Source organism: Pongo abelii, chromosome 2, assembly GCF_028885655.2.
Source record: "Pongo abelii isolate AG06213 chromosome 2, NHGRI_mPonAbe1-v2.0_pri, whole genome shotgun sequence".
NCBI classification, from domain to species: domain Eukaryota; kingdom Metazoa; phylum Chordata; class Mammalia; order Primates; family Hominidae; genus Pongo; species Pongo abelii.
Genome location: NC_085928.1, coordinates 29,550,978 through 29,571,395, shown reverse-complemented (window position 1 = coordinate 29,571,395; position 20,418 = coordinate 29,550,978). Strand labels below are relative to the sequence as shown.

The following is a 20,418-nucleotide window of genomic DNA, read 5'->3' as shown; positions in this document are numbered from 1 at the left end:
TTTCAAATATTAAACTTACTGGTGCTTTCTGTTTGAAAAGAACTTGGTTTGTTTGCTTTTTTCTTTCAATTTCTGGTGACTTGAACATAATTATCTGAAATAATATTTTTTATTGATCAGGATTTCAAAAGACAGTTGAGAACAGTGACTTTTCGGTGGCAAGAAAACCACATGCAGATTAAAAAGAAAGACAAAATTATTGCATCTCTTAATCAACAAGTAGCTTTTGGAATCAATAAGGTTTCCAAGTAAGTGTAAATCTTTTGATAAAGGGAAGTTCTGCTCCGTAATAAACAGTATCTTTAATAGTTAATCCCCTGCATAACCACTAGGTGGCACTGTGACTACACATTAGGAACTCCAACCACAGGACTGCACTTATTTAAAAACCAACCATGTTTTTGTCTTGCCAACTGGATTGAGAAATAAGCAGCTGCTCACACTATATATCAAGCTTTTCATGTTTTGGCTGAACAAGTGTGAAAATAATAGAATTACATGAGAAAGATAATTAACTTTCAGGTCATGACTCTAATTTGTAAAAATGTGACCCATGTTTGGCTGTTTTATAGTATATGAGTACATTCCTTAAAGACACCAAGGAATCAATTGAGTGTACTTTTATGTTGGTCTCTCATTTGTGTTCTAAGCCTGCGAGATTGAAAGCAAATCTTTTTGTTTGACTGTGAGAGACTCTTTCCCCCCTTACCCCAATCTCTTTTCTCCTAAACCTGAAGTATTAAATGCCTTCAGACCAAAAATTCTGACTGACTTAGGGAAAAATTAGTAACCTGCTTTGTTCTTTTTGTACTAATCACTGCTTCCAACCTGTATTTGTTTAAATAGTAGCATAGTTTGTAGCACATTATTTTAATAAACAGTAATACCATAAGACACCAGCCATCCAAGAATTCTAGTTTAAAATCCATTGCAGTTTCTAGAATGCTGATAGGGAGAATACAAAACTGCTTCGAATGTCTTCGAGTGGGGAGTCCAAGATATTTCTTATAAAATTGGGGAAATATTTGCCAGAGATTTAGGTCTTAATTTTTCTCTCATATATTGTATGTACCACATGAAGGGGTTATCAGGAAGAACTAGATGCCATAGTTCTGACAACATAATTTCACTCACAAACATTATCAGACTTATCCTGACTAGAGTTAGAGAGATCCTTCAAGTTCAGAAGGCTGTGAGGACTTAAGAAAACTTAGACAAACGAAGCTGGCTGCAATCACTTAAGAAACTTTACTTTAGGCCGGACGCAATGGCTCACACCTGTAATCCCAGCACTTTGGGAGGCTGAGGCGGGTGGATCACTTGAGGTTGGGAGTTCAAAACCAGCCTGACCAACATGGAGAAACCCCATCTCTACTAAAAATACAAAATTAGCCAGGCAGGGTGGCGCATGCCTGTAATCCCAGCTACTCGGGAGGCTGAGGCAGGAGAATCTCTTGAACCCGGGAGGCAGAGGTTGCGGTGAGCCGAGATCGTGCCATTGCACTCCCGTCTGGGGAACAAGAGCAAAACTCTGTCTCAAAAAAAAAGAAAAAAGAAACTGTACTTCAGCATTCAAAACTTCATCTTTTAGCCTAAAGGGGATGACCAATCCAGGAATATGTCATATAATATCAGAGATTAGAAAAGCATTGCCATCAATGCAGATGAGCTGCCTCTCTTCCATCTGAAGATATCCCTCCGCAGCTCTTTACCGCTGACCCATGTACTCTTACATGCTTCAGGCTATAAGCAGTCCACTTTCGGTGATGCATATGTCTTCACAAAATGAACATTTCGTGTTGGGCATTCACCAAACATTTATCGAGGGCCTACTATATTAGAAGACTTATGGAAGGCACATGTAGAAGATACCAAGATGTGTGAGACATTCATTATGATCTAATGGAGAGTATAGATTAACATGTGAGGATAAAATTACATAAAACAGAGACTTGCAGGTCCACCAAAATGTATAGACCCATTCCTCACAGCTGTTTCTTCTTGAAACTTAAACACCCTGGATATAGCACAACAGACAAGCATAGGAACACTCTAGAAGATGGAATAGGAAAGCGTGCTGTCTAAAGACATTGAGACTTGAGGAATGAGCTGGCAGTAAATTTTCTCTTTTGCCTCCCATATATCTCGGGACACTGCAGAAGCCTTCAACCTGGAATTGCTAATAAGCACAGGGGGAGAAAAACTCTAGAAAAGCCTGTCCCTTCTAGCCAAAGGATCAGTAAAAGGAAATTATAACAATAGAAAGGCTTTTTGACAATACCCACCCTACTGCAGCCACACACCAGTGGCCCCACACCACCGCTTGGAAGTAGGCAGTACATGCTGATTCTCCCACCTAACATAAGTAAGTAGCAGCAATCCTATTTTCCTGCTGGGGTAGTGTTGGCAGTACTAAGCAAGCAGCTGACTTCCAAGTTCCACTGGGGAGAAGGAGACAGTGCTTTAATTCCTCTGCCAGGATGTGTCAGTGTGGTCCAGCTGAAAGCTGAACCTCTGCTGCTACCCAGCACCAATGTTACTTAAGCCAGTCTGAGACAAAAGTAGTCAATACTAGGCTTTATCCTTACTCCCTCTCACTAGGAAGTAAGTCTTCACCCATGGGGCTAGTTGGCATTCCCTTTTCCCCCCTTCCCTCAGCTGGTGCCAGAAGGACACAACAGGCAGCTGAACTTCTGCCTCCACCCTGCAGCAACAAAGTACTGTCAGTCCTTTGCTTTCTCCTTTCCTAATGTCAGCAGGGCCCAGCAAGGAGCTGATCTTATATTCCATTTGGAGGCAAAAGGGCAGTGTGAGCTGGTGCTCCACTTTCATGGGAAGGTGTCAGTTGGACTGGGAGGGGAGCTGAACTTATACATCTCTCGTCTGCATTGAGGCAGTGTGAGTCAGTGCCCACTTTTCCTGGGGTGCTTTTGGTAGAGCTCAGTGCAAAGCCATGCATACACACCTCCTTGGCTTTTACATCATACCTCAACAGGAGACTGCCTGCTAAAAATAGGAAGATTAAATAGAACCCAGAGTCTCATAATGTTCAAAATATCTAGGCTACATTAGAAAACATAGATCATACCAAGAACCAGGAAATTCAGACAAGAAAGACAAAAGACCAACAAATGACAATATTAGTATTATTCAGATATTGGAATTATCCGACAAAGATTTTAAAGCAACCATCATAAAAATGCTTCAACAAAATTGAATAATCTTGAGACAAATGAAAACCTAGAATATCTCAGTAAGGAAATAAGTTATAATAAAGAATGGAAATTATATACTAGAAAATACAGTGATTGAAATTAAAACTTGCTAGATATAATCACTAGTAAAGTGGAGATGACAGAGGATTGAATCAGTGAACTTGGGGACAGATGAATAGAATAAACTCAATCTGAAGAACAAAGAGAATAGACTGGGAGAAAAAAATTAAAAAGAGTCTAAAGGACCTTTGAGCCAGTAACAAAAGAGCTAAAGTACTTGTCACTGGAATTTCAAAAAGAGAGCAGAATGAGAGAGAGACTGAAAAAGTATTCAAAGAAATACTGAAATTTTCCCAAATTTGATGAAATGTATAAATTTACAAATTCAGAAACTAAGTGAACCCCAAATAACAAAAACTCAAATCCATGCTAAGACACATCATAACTTAACTTCTGAAAACAAAATACAAAGAAAAGGCTTGAAAACAGGCAGAGAAAAACATTACTTATGAGAACAGTAATTTGAATGACAACAGATTTTTCATTTGAAACCATGAAGGCCAGAATGAAGTGGCAGTTTATTCAGTTACCAGAAGAAAAGAGCAGAACCATGAATCCTTTATTTAGAAAAAAAATATTCTGTAGGAATAGAAGGAAATACAGTCTCAGACAATGAAAAATTATAAGAATTTATTGCTAGCAAATTCATATATCTTACGATTAAAGTATGGCTATAGGAAGGTCTCTAAACTTTAAAAACGTATATATAGTAGAAGCTTGAAACTTCAGAAAGGAAAGAAGACCATCAGAATGAGTAAAGAGTAAGATAAATAATAAGAAGTTGTCCTACTGTTTATTAATTTCTTAAATCATATTGATGGTTGAAGCAAAAATTTTAACACCATCTCGTGGAATTCAATGTATGTAGAAGAAACACAATATATTCAAAAAGTGAGGAGGGTAAAAACACCTAAATGAGAATAAAGCTAGGGCTATATCATGCAGACGTTTATTAAAAAAAGTAAGAGTGGCTATATTAAAATCAGATTAAATGGACTTCAGAAGAAAGAAGACTGTTGGACACAAAGAGGGACATTACATAATGATGAAAGGATCAATCCACAAGAACCTCAAGGTATATGTATCAAAAACAGCCTCAAAACACATGAAGTAAAACCTGATAGAGCTGAAAGGAGAAATGGAAAAGTTTACCATTATAATTGAACACTTCAAACTCCATTCTCAATTTATAGTACTACTAAACAGAAAATCAGCAAGGATATAGAAGACCTCAGTAACCACCATCAACCAGCAGGACCTAACTGATATTTATAGAACACTCCACCAGACGACAGTAGAATACGCATGCTTTCAAGTGACCACAGGATGTATCTACCAAGATAGACAATATCCTGGGCCGTAAAACAAACCTCAACAACAAATTTAAGAGTTGAAATCATACAAAGCATGTTCTCAGGTCACAATGGAGTCAAATTAGACATCAGTAACGGAGAGATACCAAGAAACCTCCAAAGGCCTGGAAACTACGCAACCCATGTCTAAATAATCCATGGGTCAAAGAGGAGATCCCAAGAGAAAATCCGTTGAATTTACATGAAAATACAATATGTCAAAATTTGTACCACACAGCTGAGGCAGTGCTGAGAAGATTATAACACTAAATACACACATTAGAAAAAGAGTCTTCAGTGGATAATCCAAGCTCTCACTTCAAGATCCCAGAAAAAGAAAACCAAAATAGACTCAAAGCAAGCAGGAGGAAATAAATTATAAAGATTAGAAATAATGGAAGCAGGATGCAGTGGTGCACACCTGTAGTCCCAGCTACTTGAGAGGCTGAGATGGGAGGATTGCTTGAACCCAGGAGTTACAGTTCAGCATGGGCAACATAGCGAGGCCCCATTTCAAAAAAAGAAACTGAGAAAGAATGAGTTGGAAAAAGAAAAATAGTAGAGAAAATCCATGAAACAAAAAGCTGTGTCTTTGAAAAGGTCAATAAAATTGACAAACCTCTAGCAAGACTGACAATATAAAAGACATAAATTACTACCATCCGGAATGAAACAGTGATATCACTGCAAATACTACAAACACTGCAGACATCAGAAAATTATGTTGAATGAAAAAAGCCAGTTCCAAAAGCTTATATGTGTTTCCATTTGCTGAACATTCTTGAAATGACAAAATTATAAAAATGGAAAACAGATTAGTGGTTCCAAGGTTATAAGAAGGGGATGAGAGTAGAAGGGAAGTGGTTGTGGCTTTAAAAGGGCAAAATGAAGGATCCCTGTGGTGATAGAACAGTTCAGTATCTTGACTGTATTACCATCAATATTCTGGTTATGGTATTATACAGTAGTTTTGCAAGATGTTACCATTGGGAGAAATTGGGGAAAGGATACATGGGTTCTTTGTGTATTATTTCTTATGCATGCATATGAATTTACAATTATCTCAAAATAAAAAGTTTAACTATTTTAAAAAGTACATAATGAAAAACTGTCAAACAAGAGTATACTTAGTGGAAATTTTGTAGGGTAGAGAATACTTTTTTGATTGTTGTGATAAGGAACTTCCTTCAATGAAGAACTTTGTTAAAGACATAGTACTGAACCTAGGCATTGAAGGTTAGGTCGGATGAGATGGAAGAAAAGACAGGGCATCAAGGCAGAATGGACATAATGGCTACTCTGTGTTCTCATATAAGCTTTTGAACATTTTCTTCATTTAATTAATCTGAACATTGCCCAAGAGTATGTGATAAAATATAAATATTCTTTAATTGTAAATGTTGGTTTCTTTCATTTTAGAATATGGATATTAGAAAGCAAAAATGGTGTGGTTTTTTTGTCCTAATTCAATTTGGTATGTGCAGTAAATGTTTGGCAAATATTTGTTGATGATAGTTGAAGTGTTAACAGAAAATTTTATGGAAGTGACTTACTTTGGATAAACTACAATAAGCAGTTAATAATATGTCAAGAAACTGCTGTCAACAGTCTATAATAAAACTTGATAGCTAGAGTTAACTTGAGAACTTTCGATTTTTTAGAAAGAAAATCTAGTAATTTCATTCTGTTGTATTAAACATGAGAAAAAGACTGAGAAGTTAAGACTGCCTGAACATACGTAGCTGGCTCTTATCTGAGCTGGATAATAAGAACTATGCCTACCTTATCCTCTGTTGTTTAAGAGTCTAGGTGTTCTGAATTCCCCACTAGTTATGTCTACTCTTATTGCCCACTCTAAACTAGAGCTGGGTAAAATATTGAAGTAATGGAAGTATACAAAGGAAAACAAGATGTCAGTCTTACAAATTTTACTGCTTTTCAACTCTGTCAACATATTCCTATATATTACAGTAATGAAGCTTGTATTTCTTAATATTTCACTTGAGAACATGACCTCTTTTGTGCAGAAAGAGACCTGGTTTCTTTTCACTGCATTCTCAGACCAACAAAACATTAAGTCTCTAAGTCTTCTAAGAAGCTTAGAATAAAGGTGAATGGGTAGTCTGTGAAATCTGGTAGTGAGCAATCCATCCAACGTTAAAGTCGTCATTTCAAGGACGTATTATTCCAACCAAAACTCTTCTATTTATCCCAAGAGTTTAAACATATTAGAGACTTAAAGAGAAATGTGCTTTTATTATAAATCTTTTCATATTGAAGTTAATTACTAGGTTTATGTAAAAGCTTGGTTGTGAAAAGAAATACAGCAGCATAAGGGAGGAACATCAGAAATGGTATGTGAATATATGTCAACCAAAAAGTATGTGCATTTCTCTTAGTTTCTTACATATTAATTTTGGAGCTGATCACAGGCTATAGATTCTGATTTATACCAAATTTTTACCCATTCTTTCCATGATAAGATCATGTGAGTGACCCCCAGGTGATAATTCATAGTTTTAATTAAAATTTGCATTTGCACACAGCCTCATCACTTCGATATTTCAGGTTTGATTTCCTTTAGACCTTAAATCTTTCATAATTTGCATGACTTGATATAATACCACTTTAAGGAACTTAAAGTTCTCAGTCTCACAACAGGCTTAGAAAATCAGAAGATACTATCTCTGTTTTCTAGTAGGTAAGCTGAAGCATGAAGAGCTAGAGACATTTTTCCAAGTCATTGTGCTGAGGATGCAAGATAACACTTCTCTTTTGCTTTCTGATTTACTGAATTAAAACTTAGTTCCCCTTTCTTTGGGAAGTCAGTAAATCAGACATCAGAAACAAGATACATTTCAAAAGGACCAGGTATAGGAGTTCAGTTGTATTCAGGCTCAAGATTTGTGGCCCCAAATGGACATACTTTGTCTCCTCCACAGCTGTAGTTAGAGCTGTTCTGACTGTGTTCATGAGAAGTAATTTCTAACATCTTTTGACTTTCTTGCTTGTTTGCTTAGATTACAGCGTCAAATCCATGCTAAAGATAATGAAATCAAGAACCTTAAAGAGCAACTTTCTATGAAAAGGTACAAACTTAGCTTTTTCTTTGGGTGTACTCTCTCTGAAACTGTATTTCACTCAACACTTTCTGGCTGGCATATCGATGTAATTTATCATTCAAACTGGGGTACTTTTGAGGCTGATATTGAACAGTATTAATAATACACTGGGACAAAAGGTGTAAACTGGGAGTATCTTAGGCAAATAGGGAGGTATGGTCACTTTAGCTCTGACTCTAGAAAACTGCTAGAAGAATCTGTATCAGCAAAGTTACAGTCCTAGAACAAACTACTGCCAGAGACTAGACCTTAAGAGTTACCCCAATCAGTACTATTAGGTGTGACTGCTTTATGAAACTGGCCAAGTTTTATTCTTATTCGTCTGTTTTGCCTGTGGGAAATTCTTTTAATAACACCTTTTTGAAATCCATTTCATACAGCATAAAATTATCTCTGTTAAAATATACAATTTATTGATTTAGAATATTCACAGAGGTTTACAGTCATCACCACTATCTATTTCCAGAACATTTTTATCACTCCAAAAAAGAAACCCATTAGATGTCATTCCCTATTCTCCCCTCCTCTAGCTTCTGGCAACCACTAATTTATTTTCTGTCTGTATGGATTTGCCTCTTCTGGACATTTCATATAAATTGGATCATATAATATGTAGCCTCCTGTGAGTAACATTTTTCACTTAACATAGTTTCAAAATTCATCCATGTTGTAGCATGTATCATTACTCATACCTTTTTATGGATAAATAATATTCTATTCCTTGGCTATACCTTATTTTATTTTTCATCAGTTGATGGACACTTGGCTTGTTTCCATTGTTTGGCTGTTATGAATACTGTTATCAATATTTATATACAGATTTGTGGACATGTTTTTGTATTTCATGGGTGTGTACCAAGGAGTAGAATTGCTTGATCAGTCAACTTTATGTTTAACTTTTTGAGGAATTGCCAAACTGTTTTCCAAGTAGCTGCACCATTTTATAATCCTATAAACAGTGTATGAGGGTTTCAATTTCTCCACATTCTGATCAACATTTGTTACACTTGTTAGATTACGTCTTTATTTTACCCATTGTATTATGTGTGAAGTAGTATATAAATGTGGTTTTGATTTGCATTTTCCCACTGATTAATTATGTTGAGCATCTTTTCATGTGCTTATTGGCCAGTTATGTATCTTCTTGGAGAAATGTCTATTCAAATCCTTTACCCATTTTAAAAATTAGATTGTCTTTTTATTGTTGAGTTTTAAGAGTTCTTGTCCCTTATCAGATACAAGTCCCTTATAGGATGCATGATTTTCAAATACTCTCATTCTGTGGGTTGCCTTTTCAGTTTCTTAATGTCATTTAAAGCACAAAACTTAATTTGATGAAGTCTGATTTGTAATTTTTTTCTTTTAGGCAAATTTTACATAATATTTAATGGTATAATAATTCCTTTTGTGTTAATATATCTGCTTGAAGATTTTATTTTTTTCTCCTCAAAGTCTAGCCTTAATGATATTTATAATGTAGTGTTATCAAGTCTCTCATCAATGTTTGTTAGGTCCTCAAGTATCCAAGTGTTTCTGATAATAAAATATCGAGGATGGCCTTTGTGACAGTCTCTATTATAATGCTGTATTTTCAATTAATTGTTTTCATTAAATTTAGAATTTGGTTTGTATGCTTATAGAATTCTGCGACTCAAGTGTAGGAAGCTGAGATGGGATAGATTAAAAAAGGAACCTCATAGGTAACCATTTACCTAATGTCCTTCATAAACAATGTCTTTACCATCATCTCCCTCCTTCCCTCTCAAACTGTAGGGTTTGCTTTCATTCAAAAATGTTGAATGTAAGCACTGAAATAACCAGTCAAATATTTTAATGCAGTGACTTCACGTAATGACAGGGATAATAAAAACCTATGTGGTTACTATCATTGGGATACGAAAAAGCTTATAGAAATTTTATGTAGAACTTATTAATCATGATACTAGCTAACATTTATTTAGTGCTTATTATGTGCCAAACACAAAGTGCTTTATATTATCTGAATTAATTTTCACAACAGCTCTTTGAGGTAAGTAGTACCGTTTTTTCCATTTTCCTCATTTTTACATGTGAGGAAACTGAGGTATAGAGAAATTAAATAGCTTGCTGTCTTAGGTTGAACTGCTCTGTCAAAATACCATTGACTGGGTGGCTTATAAAAATAGAATTGTATCTCTCACAGTTCTGGAAGCTGGGAAGTCCAAGATCAAGGTAGCAGCCTATTAGGTATCTGGTGAGGATCCACTTCCTCATAGACAGCCGTCTTCCCACTGTAACTTCACATAGCAGAAGGCAGGCAAGGGAGCTCTCTCAGGCCTTTTTTAAATGGGCATTAATTCCATTCATTGGAGTTCCGCCCTTATGACTGATCATCTCCCAAAGGCACCACCTCATAATACCATCACTTTGGGGGTTAAGATTTCAACATATGAGTTTTGGGGGAACACAAACATTCAGTTCATTGCACTTGCCCAGGGGTTTTACAATTAATAAGTTGTGGAGCTAAGATTCATCCTCAGACAACTTGATTTCACAGCCAAGTTTTGAATCATAACCTACACCCTGATAAAACTTCTATACTCTTGATAGTAAAGGATAACAGTAGGGATTGAACAATATCTTGTCTTGTTTCTATGTGCTATATACTTTTCCAAGAAATAATTTCCTACTGATTGTATAACTTATCTTTCTTCCTCCTGAATTAGATGAAAAAGGCTGTGCTTGATGTAATATTGCAGAGTCTTTAATGATCATGTATTTTAGATCTCAGTGGGAAATGGAAAAACATAATCTGGAAAGCACAATGAAAACATACGTAAGCAAACTGAATGCAGAAACTAGCAGAGCTTTAACAGCCGAGGTAAAAACAAAACGGGGACAGGGGTATGGGGTGAGGGGAAAAGTTTTACTTGTATACCATCATACTAAAGAATTTGTAAAAGATTGTTTTTTGTATAAACAGAAATAAGACATCTTAGGATCAGCCAGGAAAATACAGTTGAAAGTCTTGTGCTTTTTTGACTCATTGGCATATCATGTGTGAATACTTCAGTTTTGATGATCTTATGTTGTTTTCCCCCAATGACTTGAAGAAATTGGTCTGTTACAGTATGTATAGCAAATACAGACATCTTGGGGAAATTCTCATGAAGCCAAGTCACTAAGCCAAACTTCTAATAATAGCATTTTACTGCTGCCACAATTACTTCCAATATAGATCTTACAAAAATACTTACACATCGTACACCTGCATGTAAAAAACCAACTTTTCAGACTGCCAACTTTTTGTAAGTTAGAACACCACAGCTAGGGTCTCTCAAAAGAAATATGATTGTATGTGTGTATGTAATTTTTATTTGTACTTAACAAAACTTGATATACAATAAGATTCACATTTTTGGAGAGATCACTGACGTTAAAAGCACTACAAACCTTCCACCTCTGTCATGGGTAAGCTCTGTTTTCTAGCAGAGTACTTGGGATCCTGGAAGTCAGCAACCAAGAAGTAGTATCTGAACCAAAAATTCGTGAAGAATACTGTTGGGGTACTAGCTTTAACAAAAGAAACAGTTCAGATTACTTTAAAAGCTCATTTGTATAGAGTGTTTTTTATTGTTTTTAATCAGTAAATTTCTTTGTGCTTCTATTATTAATTTTAGAAAGAAAGAACTTTCTAATACTTAATGCTGTCCAACAGTGTATTTTAGTGAATACTGAGTGTTTAGTAGTAAAAAACAGAGGCTAAATGACTGCAAGTAGTGATATGGAAAGGATTCCTGCTGCAAGAGAGACACTGAACTACGTAATCTCCCAAGCCCGTTTCTGTCTTTCTGTATGGGCTTATTATTACCTCTTCATCAGTAACAAAAAAAATAGATAGCAGGAGTGTTCTCAAACTTTACTGCATGTTAGAATTACCAGAGAGCTTTTAAAAATGCCGATGCCCAAGCTATACTCAGTATCAATCAAATTAGAATATCTGGGACCAAGGCACCATTTTTGAAAGTTTCTGAGACGATTCCAGTATGAGTGCAAATTTGAAAAGACATGATCTGGAATGTTTACCAACCTAATAACCATTAAATAAGGAAATTAGAATTGCAGAGGTGGCATTGATTTAAAAGTTTTGTAATGTATCTTGAATGGTCAAGGAACCTAGATGCTATTGGAAGAAATTGAGAAATAGCTTTAAATTTACTTGAGATGATTGAGAAGAGAATGTTCCTTTACAAGCACACCTTCAACTTCTTTCTCTTTCTCTCAAAAACCTGTAGGTGTATTTCTTACAGTGTCGTAGGGATTTTGGTTTGCTTCATCTAGAGCAGACTGAAAAGGAATGTCTCAATCAGCTTGCCAGGGTGACTCACATGGCAGCAAGGTAACCTTTCCCTCTTCCTTAATGCATCTTAACTTTAGAGATGTTAGCAAGTGTCTCCACGGTTGAATGTAATCTGTGATGTGTTTTACATATGTGACATCAGAGTTCTTAAAGAAGCTCTTGTGGGTTTTTTTTTTTTCGTTTTTTTCCCCCTGAAATTCCTTTTACCAGAAGCTCTTGTTGTTGTTGTTGTTGTTTAAACCTCAAAAGTCATTTAATTACTTTGATGCTTGTACTTGGTTGGCTGCTTCTGCTGAAGCACTGAGAAGTCTGCTGAGTACTATGTACAATAATAGCTGCTGAAAGATTTTTTCCCTTCCTCTGTAGTGAAGTAGATCAAAAGTCTCAGAGACATACATGAACACCAGCTACTTATGAAACAAGGTGGATTCTGATTGGAAGACTTTTTTTTCTAATTGTTTTCCTTTATAATGCCTGATTTTAAACACCTACAGAATATGTTGAGGGAAACATCAGTATTAACACCTAAATCATATTTTAAAGGTAGTTTTCTGCTATGCTTTTATAGTAATTAATGGAGTAATTTTCAAATATTGAACAGGTTGCATTAAATTCTCCTTGAGTTTATAATCTCCTGGGGTACACCAAACTTAAAGAATTAATTAAATTAGAATCTCTGGGACCCAGGCATCATTATTTTTAAATGATTATTATTTTAATAATCAGCATTGTTCTTTCATTCTAAAGAATCAGAGTCTTTGATATTTAGCAAGATTATCAGGATATACTGATGTGCACTCAAGTCAGGGAAGTACTGTTGTAAATGATCAGTCTATTTTTGGTGCTAGAAGAAGAAAGAGTACTCTATACGTTAGGATATTATGGAACTTCTTTGTATGAGATTATGTTAGTGATAACTTGTTCAGCTCTTATAAAATTGTTGGGGTGGGTGATACTGGCGTGGGATGTTATAATGGATAGAACCTTTTAAAAGGCCATATGAAATCTTTTCTCTAGAGATAATAGACCCTAATGACTTCAAAGTTGTTCCTACTTTTGTTAAGTCATTTGGTAGGCATGAGTTAATAAAACTTGTTTGTGCAATTTATGTAGCAACCTCATTCGTACTCATATAGAAGGTATTTCTAATTTATCCTCGCAGAGACAGTATCTTTTTCTAATTTGCAAAGGAGCCATATAGGCCAACAATGGCTTTTTGATGTCAGAGTTAATGTGAAGATAGTCCAAAACTTGCTTCCAACGTGGGTCAACATTTTAGAGAACACCGCTGTATTGGATTACTAAGGCTTTCCTGCTTCATTGGAAAGATTCCTTACAAAGGTTTTATAATATGTACTAAAAATACATCATCAAGATAGAAAAAAACTTGTTCTGGAAGCATCAATTTTATTTGCTCTTGAAAAATGAATTTTTTAATTACTGTTTTTGTTACTATTTTTAGTAACAAACCTGTCCATACCTCTTTATGTCCTTTTGAAGTAATTGTTGGTGATGGGGGTAATTTTGTTTTTTGTTGACATATATGCTAGAAAGCATGATAGACATGTTTGGAAACCTAAGTGTTATAAAAAAGAAGAGCTTTCTTTTGTGTCTCCTTTTCTACAACAGCAACCTAGAATCACTTCAATTAAAGGCTGCGGTAGACAGTTGGAATGCCATTGTGGCAGATGTTAGAAACAAGATTGCATTCCTCAGGGTAAGTCCTGAAGTACATTTAGAGAAAATTGGCTTAATGTTATAGGTGGTGTAAAGTTAGAAGACATATTAGTAGAAAAATTTAAGGAAGAACATATTTTCTATTTTAGTTATAAAAGTTTATGCCTTCTCTTTGAGATTACTTCCATGTGGTTGGTTGTAGATAACATCCTAGACTCACACATGTAGTCTTTTATATCCTTAGTCAAGAAAATAAACTCAAAAATTGTGCCCCCACACCTAGCTTTCCTAGAACTTCAAAGCTAACAGTGCCCCAATCAAAACTAAATGTTTTGGCCAGGCACAGTGGCTCATGCCTATAATCCCAGCATTTTGGGAGCCAAGGCAAGAGGATCACTTGAGCCAGGTGCTCACGGTTATGCTGAGTTATGATCATGCCACTGTACTACAGCCTGGACAATAGAGTGAGACTCAGTCTCTAAAACAAAAATTGGAATAAAAACTAAATGTTTTAATGCGGTCTGAGTAATAATGTGTTTACAGAATAAAAAGGAAAATCAAGTAGGCCTGTATTTGTTTTCAATCTAACTTTTTATGTAATTATTCCATAATGCAAAATAGTAAATTCCTAAGTACTGGTGTAGGACCATGCTACAGGTAATCTAAAGACATAATCCACTGCATATTTATTAATTGATTTTGTTTTAGAATCTTTTTATATTTATATACTAAGGTTGATATATAATGTTGATTTTTTTGTGATTTCACAACACTATCAGCAAAAAAAAAGCATTGTCATTCAATTGTGAAGTGCCAAAAGCAACTGGATATTTGTCTAGCTCCCTTGGGGGTTTTCACTGTTTCTCTCCAAACTCTTTCTTACTCAGTCTTTAGTGATGCTTAGCGTTTCTGTTGGGTTTATTCAAAATTTTTGCCTCAAAAGACCTGCCCCATGTTTTCTTCCAAGCACATGTCCTCCATGGAGAAATTTCTAAATGTTTTGTTTTATAAGACTTTCCTTCCCAGTTCTTATGGGTTCTTTACAAAATAATATGGTAAGCAAAAGTGGGGACAATGCCAAAAAATGTTGAAAATGTGTTGTTAAACTTCCAGGTTGGAGTTTTTGTCAGAATCCAAGAGAATAAAATGTATATGGAGCTAGAACAAGCTAGAGTTACAGGCTGTGAGATAAACACAATGTAGAATTTAATAAGTAATCTCTAAAATTTTTCCTTCAGTTTTTAAAATGAACATTTGCAAGTAGTTTAACGGCTTATTACAAATATATTTTTTCCTCTGTTTTTTAGCCAGTATAATATTTATAGCTTCTTGAATCTTTAGTCTCTTTTTTTATTTGTATCAGTGGTTCCTATTTTAGAGCTGAAAATTTTGTAAACACTGAGGAATTATCACAAGGATCTGTGAATTATCTGTGTCTCTGTTTCTTATTAACCAATAACGACTCCTAAAAATACAACTGTTTACATGTGGGGATGGTCTATAGAATTTTTTTTTTTTGGTCAGAACCTGTTATATTATTTCTGACAGGTTGGGAACCACTCTTTTATGTTGTATTATTCAAAACTACATCAGATATTCCCATATGCTGTCTTTTTAAAGTTGGTTGTCCTCTAAAGTATTTTTAGTCTTCTTCTACCAGACACAGTACAATGAACAAATAAACAAAGTCAAGCAAGGATTTGCCTTGAGTACCTTGCCTCCAGTCCAGCTTCCTCCTCCACCACCCAGTCCTGAGATACTGGTAAGAAATACAACATTTTGAATAATTGCCCTTTTCATTTTGACAAAATGGTAAGGGCTGTGAAACACTGAATACACAGTACGTTTAACGTGTGTTCAAAATGGAATACGCACATATTGTGAGTATCAGTTGTAATTATGACCATACCTTCGAGTCACCAGATGATATAATTAGATGGGTGAGGCCTATACAATAGGTTGTATCACTGGATTTTAGTGAAGCATTTGATATACATAGAGTAATATTTTCTCATTCATCCTATTTCATCCACCTTGTGGGAGCTAAATAATGAATACTCAGACTTCCCAGTGTCCTTATGTTACCACGAGATCAGAGGTCCTCAACCTCTGGGCCACGGACTAGTGCACAGCAGGAGGTGAGCAGTGGGTGAACAAGCAAAACTTTATCTGTATGTACAGCTGCTCCCCATTGCTCACATTACCACCTGAGCTCTGCATCCTGTCAAATCAGCTGCAGCACTAGATTCTCACAGGAGTGTGAACCATATTGAAACTGTGCATGTGAAGGATCTAGGTTATGTGCTCCTTGCGAGAATCTAAGGCCTGGTGATCTGTCACTGTCTCCCATCACCCCCAGATGGGACTATTTAGTTGCAGAAAAACAAGCTTGGGGCTTCCACTAATTCTACATTACAGTGAGTTATATAATTATTTTATTATATATTGCAATGTAATAATACTAGAAATAAAGTACACAATAAATGTAATGTGCTCGAATTCTCCCAAAACCATCTCCACTCCCCAGTTCATGAAAAAATTATCTTCATGAAACCAGTCTCTGGTGCCAAAAAGATTGGGGACTGCTGCACGAGATGACTGAAACATCTCAATGTAATACCCTGCATGGCTGGACCTCACCTCTGCATTTCTACTTTAGACTTTCTTTTTGTGAAGTTTTATATTCTATTCTACCTTCAACAGCAAGGACAGCTTCCACTTCTGCCCCTTCTCTGCTCGTTGTTAGGGGCCAGTGGATCTTAATCAGATAAACTAATCCCTGTCCTGTATGTCTGGGAAACATAGCACCCTAACCCAGTAAATTCACACAGCTTTCCAAAAGACCTTTTAAGAGGGTGTCATTGGATGACAATTTTTATTAAGAGATCTGGCAGTAGGAAGAGAGGAAAAGTGTAAGATATTTGAGGACAGATGACTTTGATATCACCACTCCTGCTTATAATAGAAACCTGAAAATGTTATTTCTCTTCATGGTTGAGTATAACAAAGAATTCAAAAATTATATCATTTGTATGGAGTAAACACTGTTTCAAAAGCAGGATCTGTAGCTAAGGAATTATGGGATATACACCATGGGCTTTAGTTTAGAATGTTAGTATTACCTTTTATATTTTTGGTCAATTCAGTTTCTATAGGCACACTGGATTATGAGCATTATTATTCTAGGCTTGGATCATCATCATATCCAACTACTCTGATAAGGAATGTGTTCCAGAGAAATTCCAAAGATTCCCTGCAGTAACACATATTTTTTTGTTGGATGTCTAAAAACACTGTACCTTCTGCCCATATTCAAAATACTGTCCTAAGATTGTAGTTAAACTCTTCCATGGCTCTTAACTATAAAATGGGTCCAGAGACTGTGAAGCTGTTGTTTGGAGTTTCCTGGAACCAGACCAGTATAAGCCTTGGCTGTCTGATACAAGTGATATTCTTTAGCTGGCAAACATAGTCAAACCTTGACCTCCAGACCCTCCAGATCTTTTTATCCCTTTGGAGACTTTCTTATGTCTGACCTGTCTTACCCGGGTTTAGTTAAGTACAAAAACCTACTGGCAGTTAGGCTGTGTGGTAATTCATAAGCATCCTTTGCTAACATTCTGAGGGGTTCACCTGTATCTTTTGTGCTTCCTAATTAGGGTCACTGCTGTGCTTGATTAAGCTAACAGTTGTGTTAAAGTACAAGCGTCGGTGACCACTGAGCATCAGAGGAGAGAGTTTGGGAGAAGAGCAGCTAGAAACGTTACAGTGCTATTTGCTGTAAATTGAGATGGTACATACAATGGAAGTACACTAATGAGGTCTGGGTTCAGATCCCAACTTTGTCAAGAGCTATGTTGATCTTGGGAAAAATCAGCTCCTCTGGACTTTTGCTTTCCCATCAGTGAATTAGGAAATTGTACTAGATGATCTGATCACTCAAGTCCCATCTATTTCTGAGATACTAGTGTTCTAAGGAGTGGTCACCAGACTTCCATAGTAGAGAATTCTATGAAAATGTGGATTGTTCTCAGTTTAACCCAGTAATTCTATGTGTTTCATTGTATCTTGATTTTTGTAGCTTGGCTGTTTAATCCTCAGAGAAGTGTTAGTACCATTAAAAAGATCATGCAACGGTTATTTAAAATACACAAATCAGTAAATATGATACATCATATCAACAGAAAGAAGGACAAAAACCATATGATCATTTCAATAGACGCAGAAAAAGCATTTGACAAAATTCAACGTCACTTTATGATAAAAACTCTCAAAAAATTAGGTATAGGAGGTACATACCTCAACACAATAAAGGCCATGTATGACAGATGCACAGCTAACATTATACTAAATGGGAAAAAGTTAAAAGCGTTTCCTCTGAGATCTGAAACAAGACAAAGATGCCCACTTTCACTACTTCTATTAAAAATAGTACTAGAAGTCCTAGCCAGAGCAGTTAGGCAAGAGAAGGGAATAAAAGACATCCAAATTGGAAAGAAGGGAGTCAGATTGTCCCTTTTTGCAGACAGATGATCTTATATATAGAAAATCCCAAAGACTCCACTTAAAAACTCCTAAAACTAACAAATTTGGTAAAGATTCAGGATACAAAATCAACATACAAGAATCAATAGCATTTCTGTTTACTAATAGTGAACAATCTGAAAAAGAAATTAAGAAAATCCCATTTACAATAGCTACAAAAAACAAAGATACCTGGGAATAAATTTAACCAAGGAGGAGAAAGATCACTACACTGAAAACTATCAAACATTGGTGAAAGAAATGGAGGACACAAAGAAATGGAAAAATACATCATATTCATGGATAAGAATTATTCAAGGAAATGCAAACCAAAATTACAAGGTATCACCTCTCTTTAGTTAGAATAGCTACTGGTACCAAAACAGATACATAGACCAATGGAACAGAACAGAAGCCTCAGAAATAACGCCACACATCTACAACCATCTGATCTTTGACAAACCTGACAACAACAAGCGATGGGGAAAAGATTCCCTATTTAATAAATGGTGTTGGGAAAACTGGCTAGCCATTTGCAGAAAACAAACTGGACCCCTTCCTTACACCTTCTACAAAAATCAACTCAAGATGGATTAAGGACTTAAATGTAAGACCTAAAACCCTAAAACCCCTAGAAGAAAACCTAGGCAACACCATTCAGGACATAGGCATGGGCAAAACACCAAAAGCAATGGCAACAAAAGCCAAAACTGACAAATGGGATCTAATTAAAGAGCTTCTGCACAGCATCAGAGTGAACAGGCAACCTACAGAATAGGAGAAAATTTTTGCAATCTTATCCATCTGACAAAGGGCTTATATCTAGAATCTACAAGGAACTTAAACAAATTTACAGGAAAAGAACCCCATCAAAAAGTGGGCACAGGATATGAACAGACAGTTCTCAAAAGAAGACATTTATGTGGCCAACAAACATGAAAAAAAGCTCATCATCACTGGTTATTAGAGAAATGCAAAGCAGAACCACAATGAGATACCATCTCACACCAGTTAGAATGGCAATCATTAAAAAGTCAGGAAACAACAGATACTAGAGAGGATGTGGAGAAATAGGAACACTTTTACACTGTTGGTGGGAGTGTAAATTAGTTCAACCATTGTGGAAGACAGTGTGACGATTCCTCAAGGGTCTAGAACCAGAAATACCATTTGACTCAGCAATCCCATTACTAGGTATATACCCAAAGGATTGTAAATCATTCTACCATAAAGACACATGCACACATATGTTTATTGCAGCACTGTTCACAATAGCAAAGACTTGGAACCAACCCAAATGGCCATCAATGATAGACTGGATAAAGAAAATGTGGCAAATACAGACCATGGAATACTCTGCAGCCATAAAAAAGGATGTGTTCATATCCTTTGCAGGGACATGGATGAAGTTAGAAATCATCATTCTCAGCAGACTAACACAGGAACAGGAAAACAAACACTGCATGTTCTCACTCATAAGTGGGAGTTGAACAATGAGAACACATGGACACAGGGAGGGGAACATCACACACTGGGGCCTGTCGGGGGGTGGGGGCTAGGGGAGGGATAGCATTAGGAGAAATACCTGAGGTAGATGACAGGTTGATGGGTGCAGCAAACCACCATGGCACATGTATACCTATGTAACAAACCTGCACATTCTGCACATGTATCCCAGAACTTAAAAAAGAATAACTATTATCAAAAAACAAATGATATCAAATGTTGGCGATGATGTGGAGAAAAGGGAACCCTTACACACTGTTGGTGGGAATGTAAATTAGCACAGCTATTATGGAATACAGTGTTGAGGTTCCTCAAAAAATTAAAAATACAACTACCATATGCTCCAACAATCCTGCTACTGGGTATAGTGGGAAAGGACATGAAGTCAAGTATCCTGAAGAGACACCTGCACTCCCATGTTCACTGCAGCATTATTTACAATTGCTAAGATATGGCATCTATTTAAGTGTCCATAAAGGTTGAATGGATAAAGAAAATGTATATATACACAATGAAATACTACTTAGTCATAAAAAAGAATGAAATCCTATCATTTGTGACAACATGGATGACCCTGGAGGACATTATGTTAAGTTAAATAAGCCAGACACAGAAAGACAAAT

General features: G+C 36.0%; 1 protein-coding gene across 11 annotated transcripts in view; it reads left to right on the top strand.

The window, feature by feature from the left end:
• Positions 1-20,418, top strand: part of DZIP3 (DAZ interacting zinc finger protein 3) — a 102,820-nt gene that overhangs the window by 72,740 nt on the left and 9,662 nt on the right. For 10 of the 11 annotated variants that reach the window (XM_054551556.2, XM_024244594.3, XM_054551553.2 and 7 more), the window contains 6 exons: positions 121-248; positions 7,648-7,716; positions 10,513-10,609; positions 12,024-12,127; positions 13,718-13,805; positions 15,426-15,527. In XM_054551556.2, coding sequence (XP_054407531.2) covers positions 121-248; positions 7,648-7,716; positions 10,513-10,609; positions 12,024-12,127; positions 13,718-13,805; positions 15,426-15,527 — 588 coding nt within the window. Of the gene's footprint in view, positions 1-120; positions 249-7,647; positions 7,717-10,512; positions 10,610-12,023; positions 12,128-13,717; positions 13,806-15,411; positions 15,528-20,418 lie in introns of all 11 variants that reach the window. The other variant, XR_008523609.2, reaches the window with a different exon arrangement.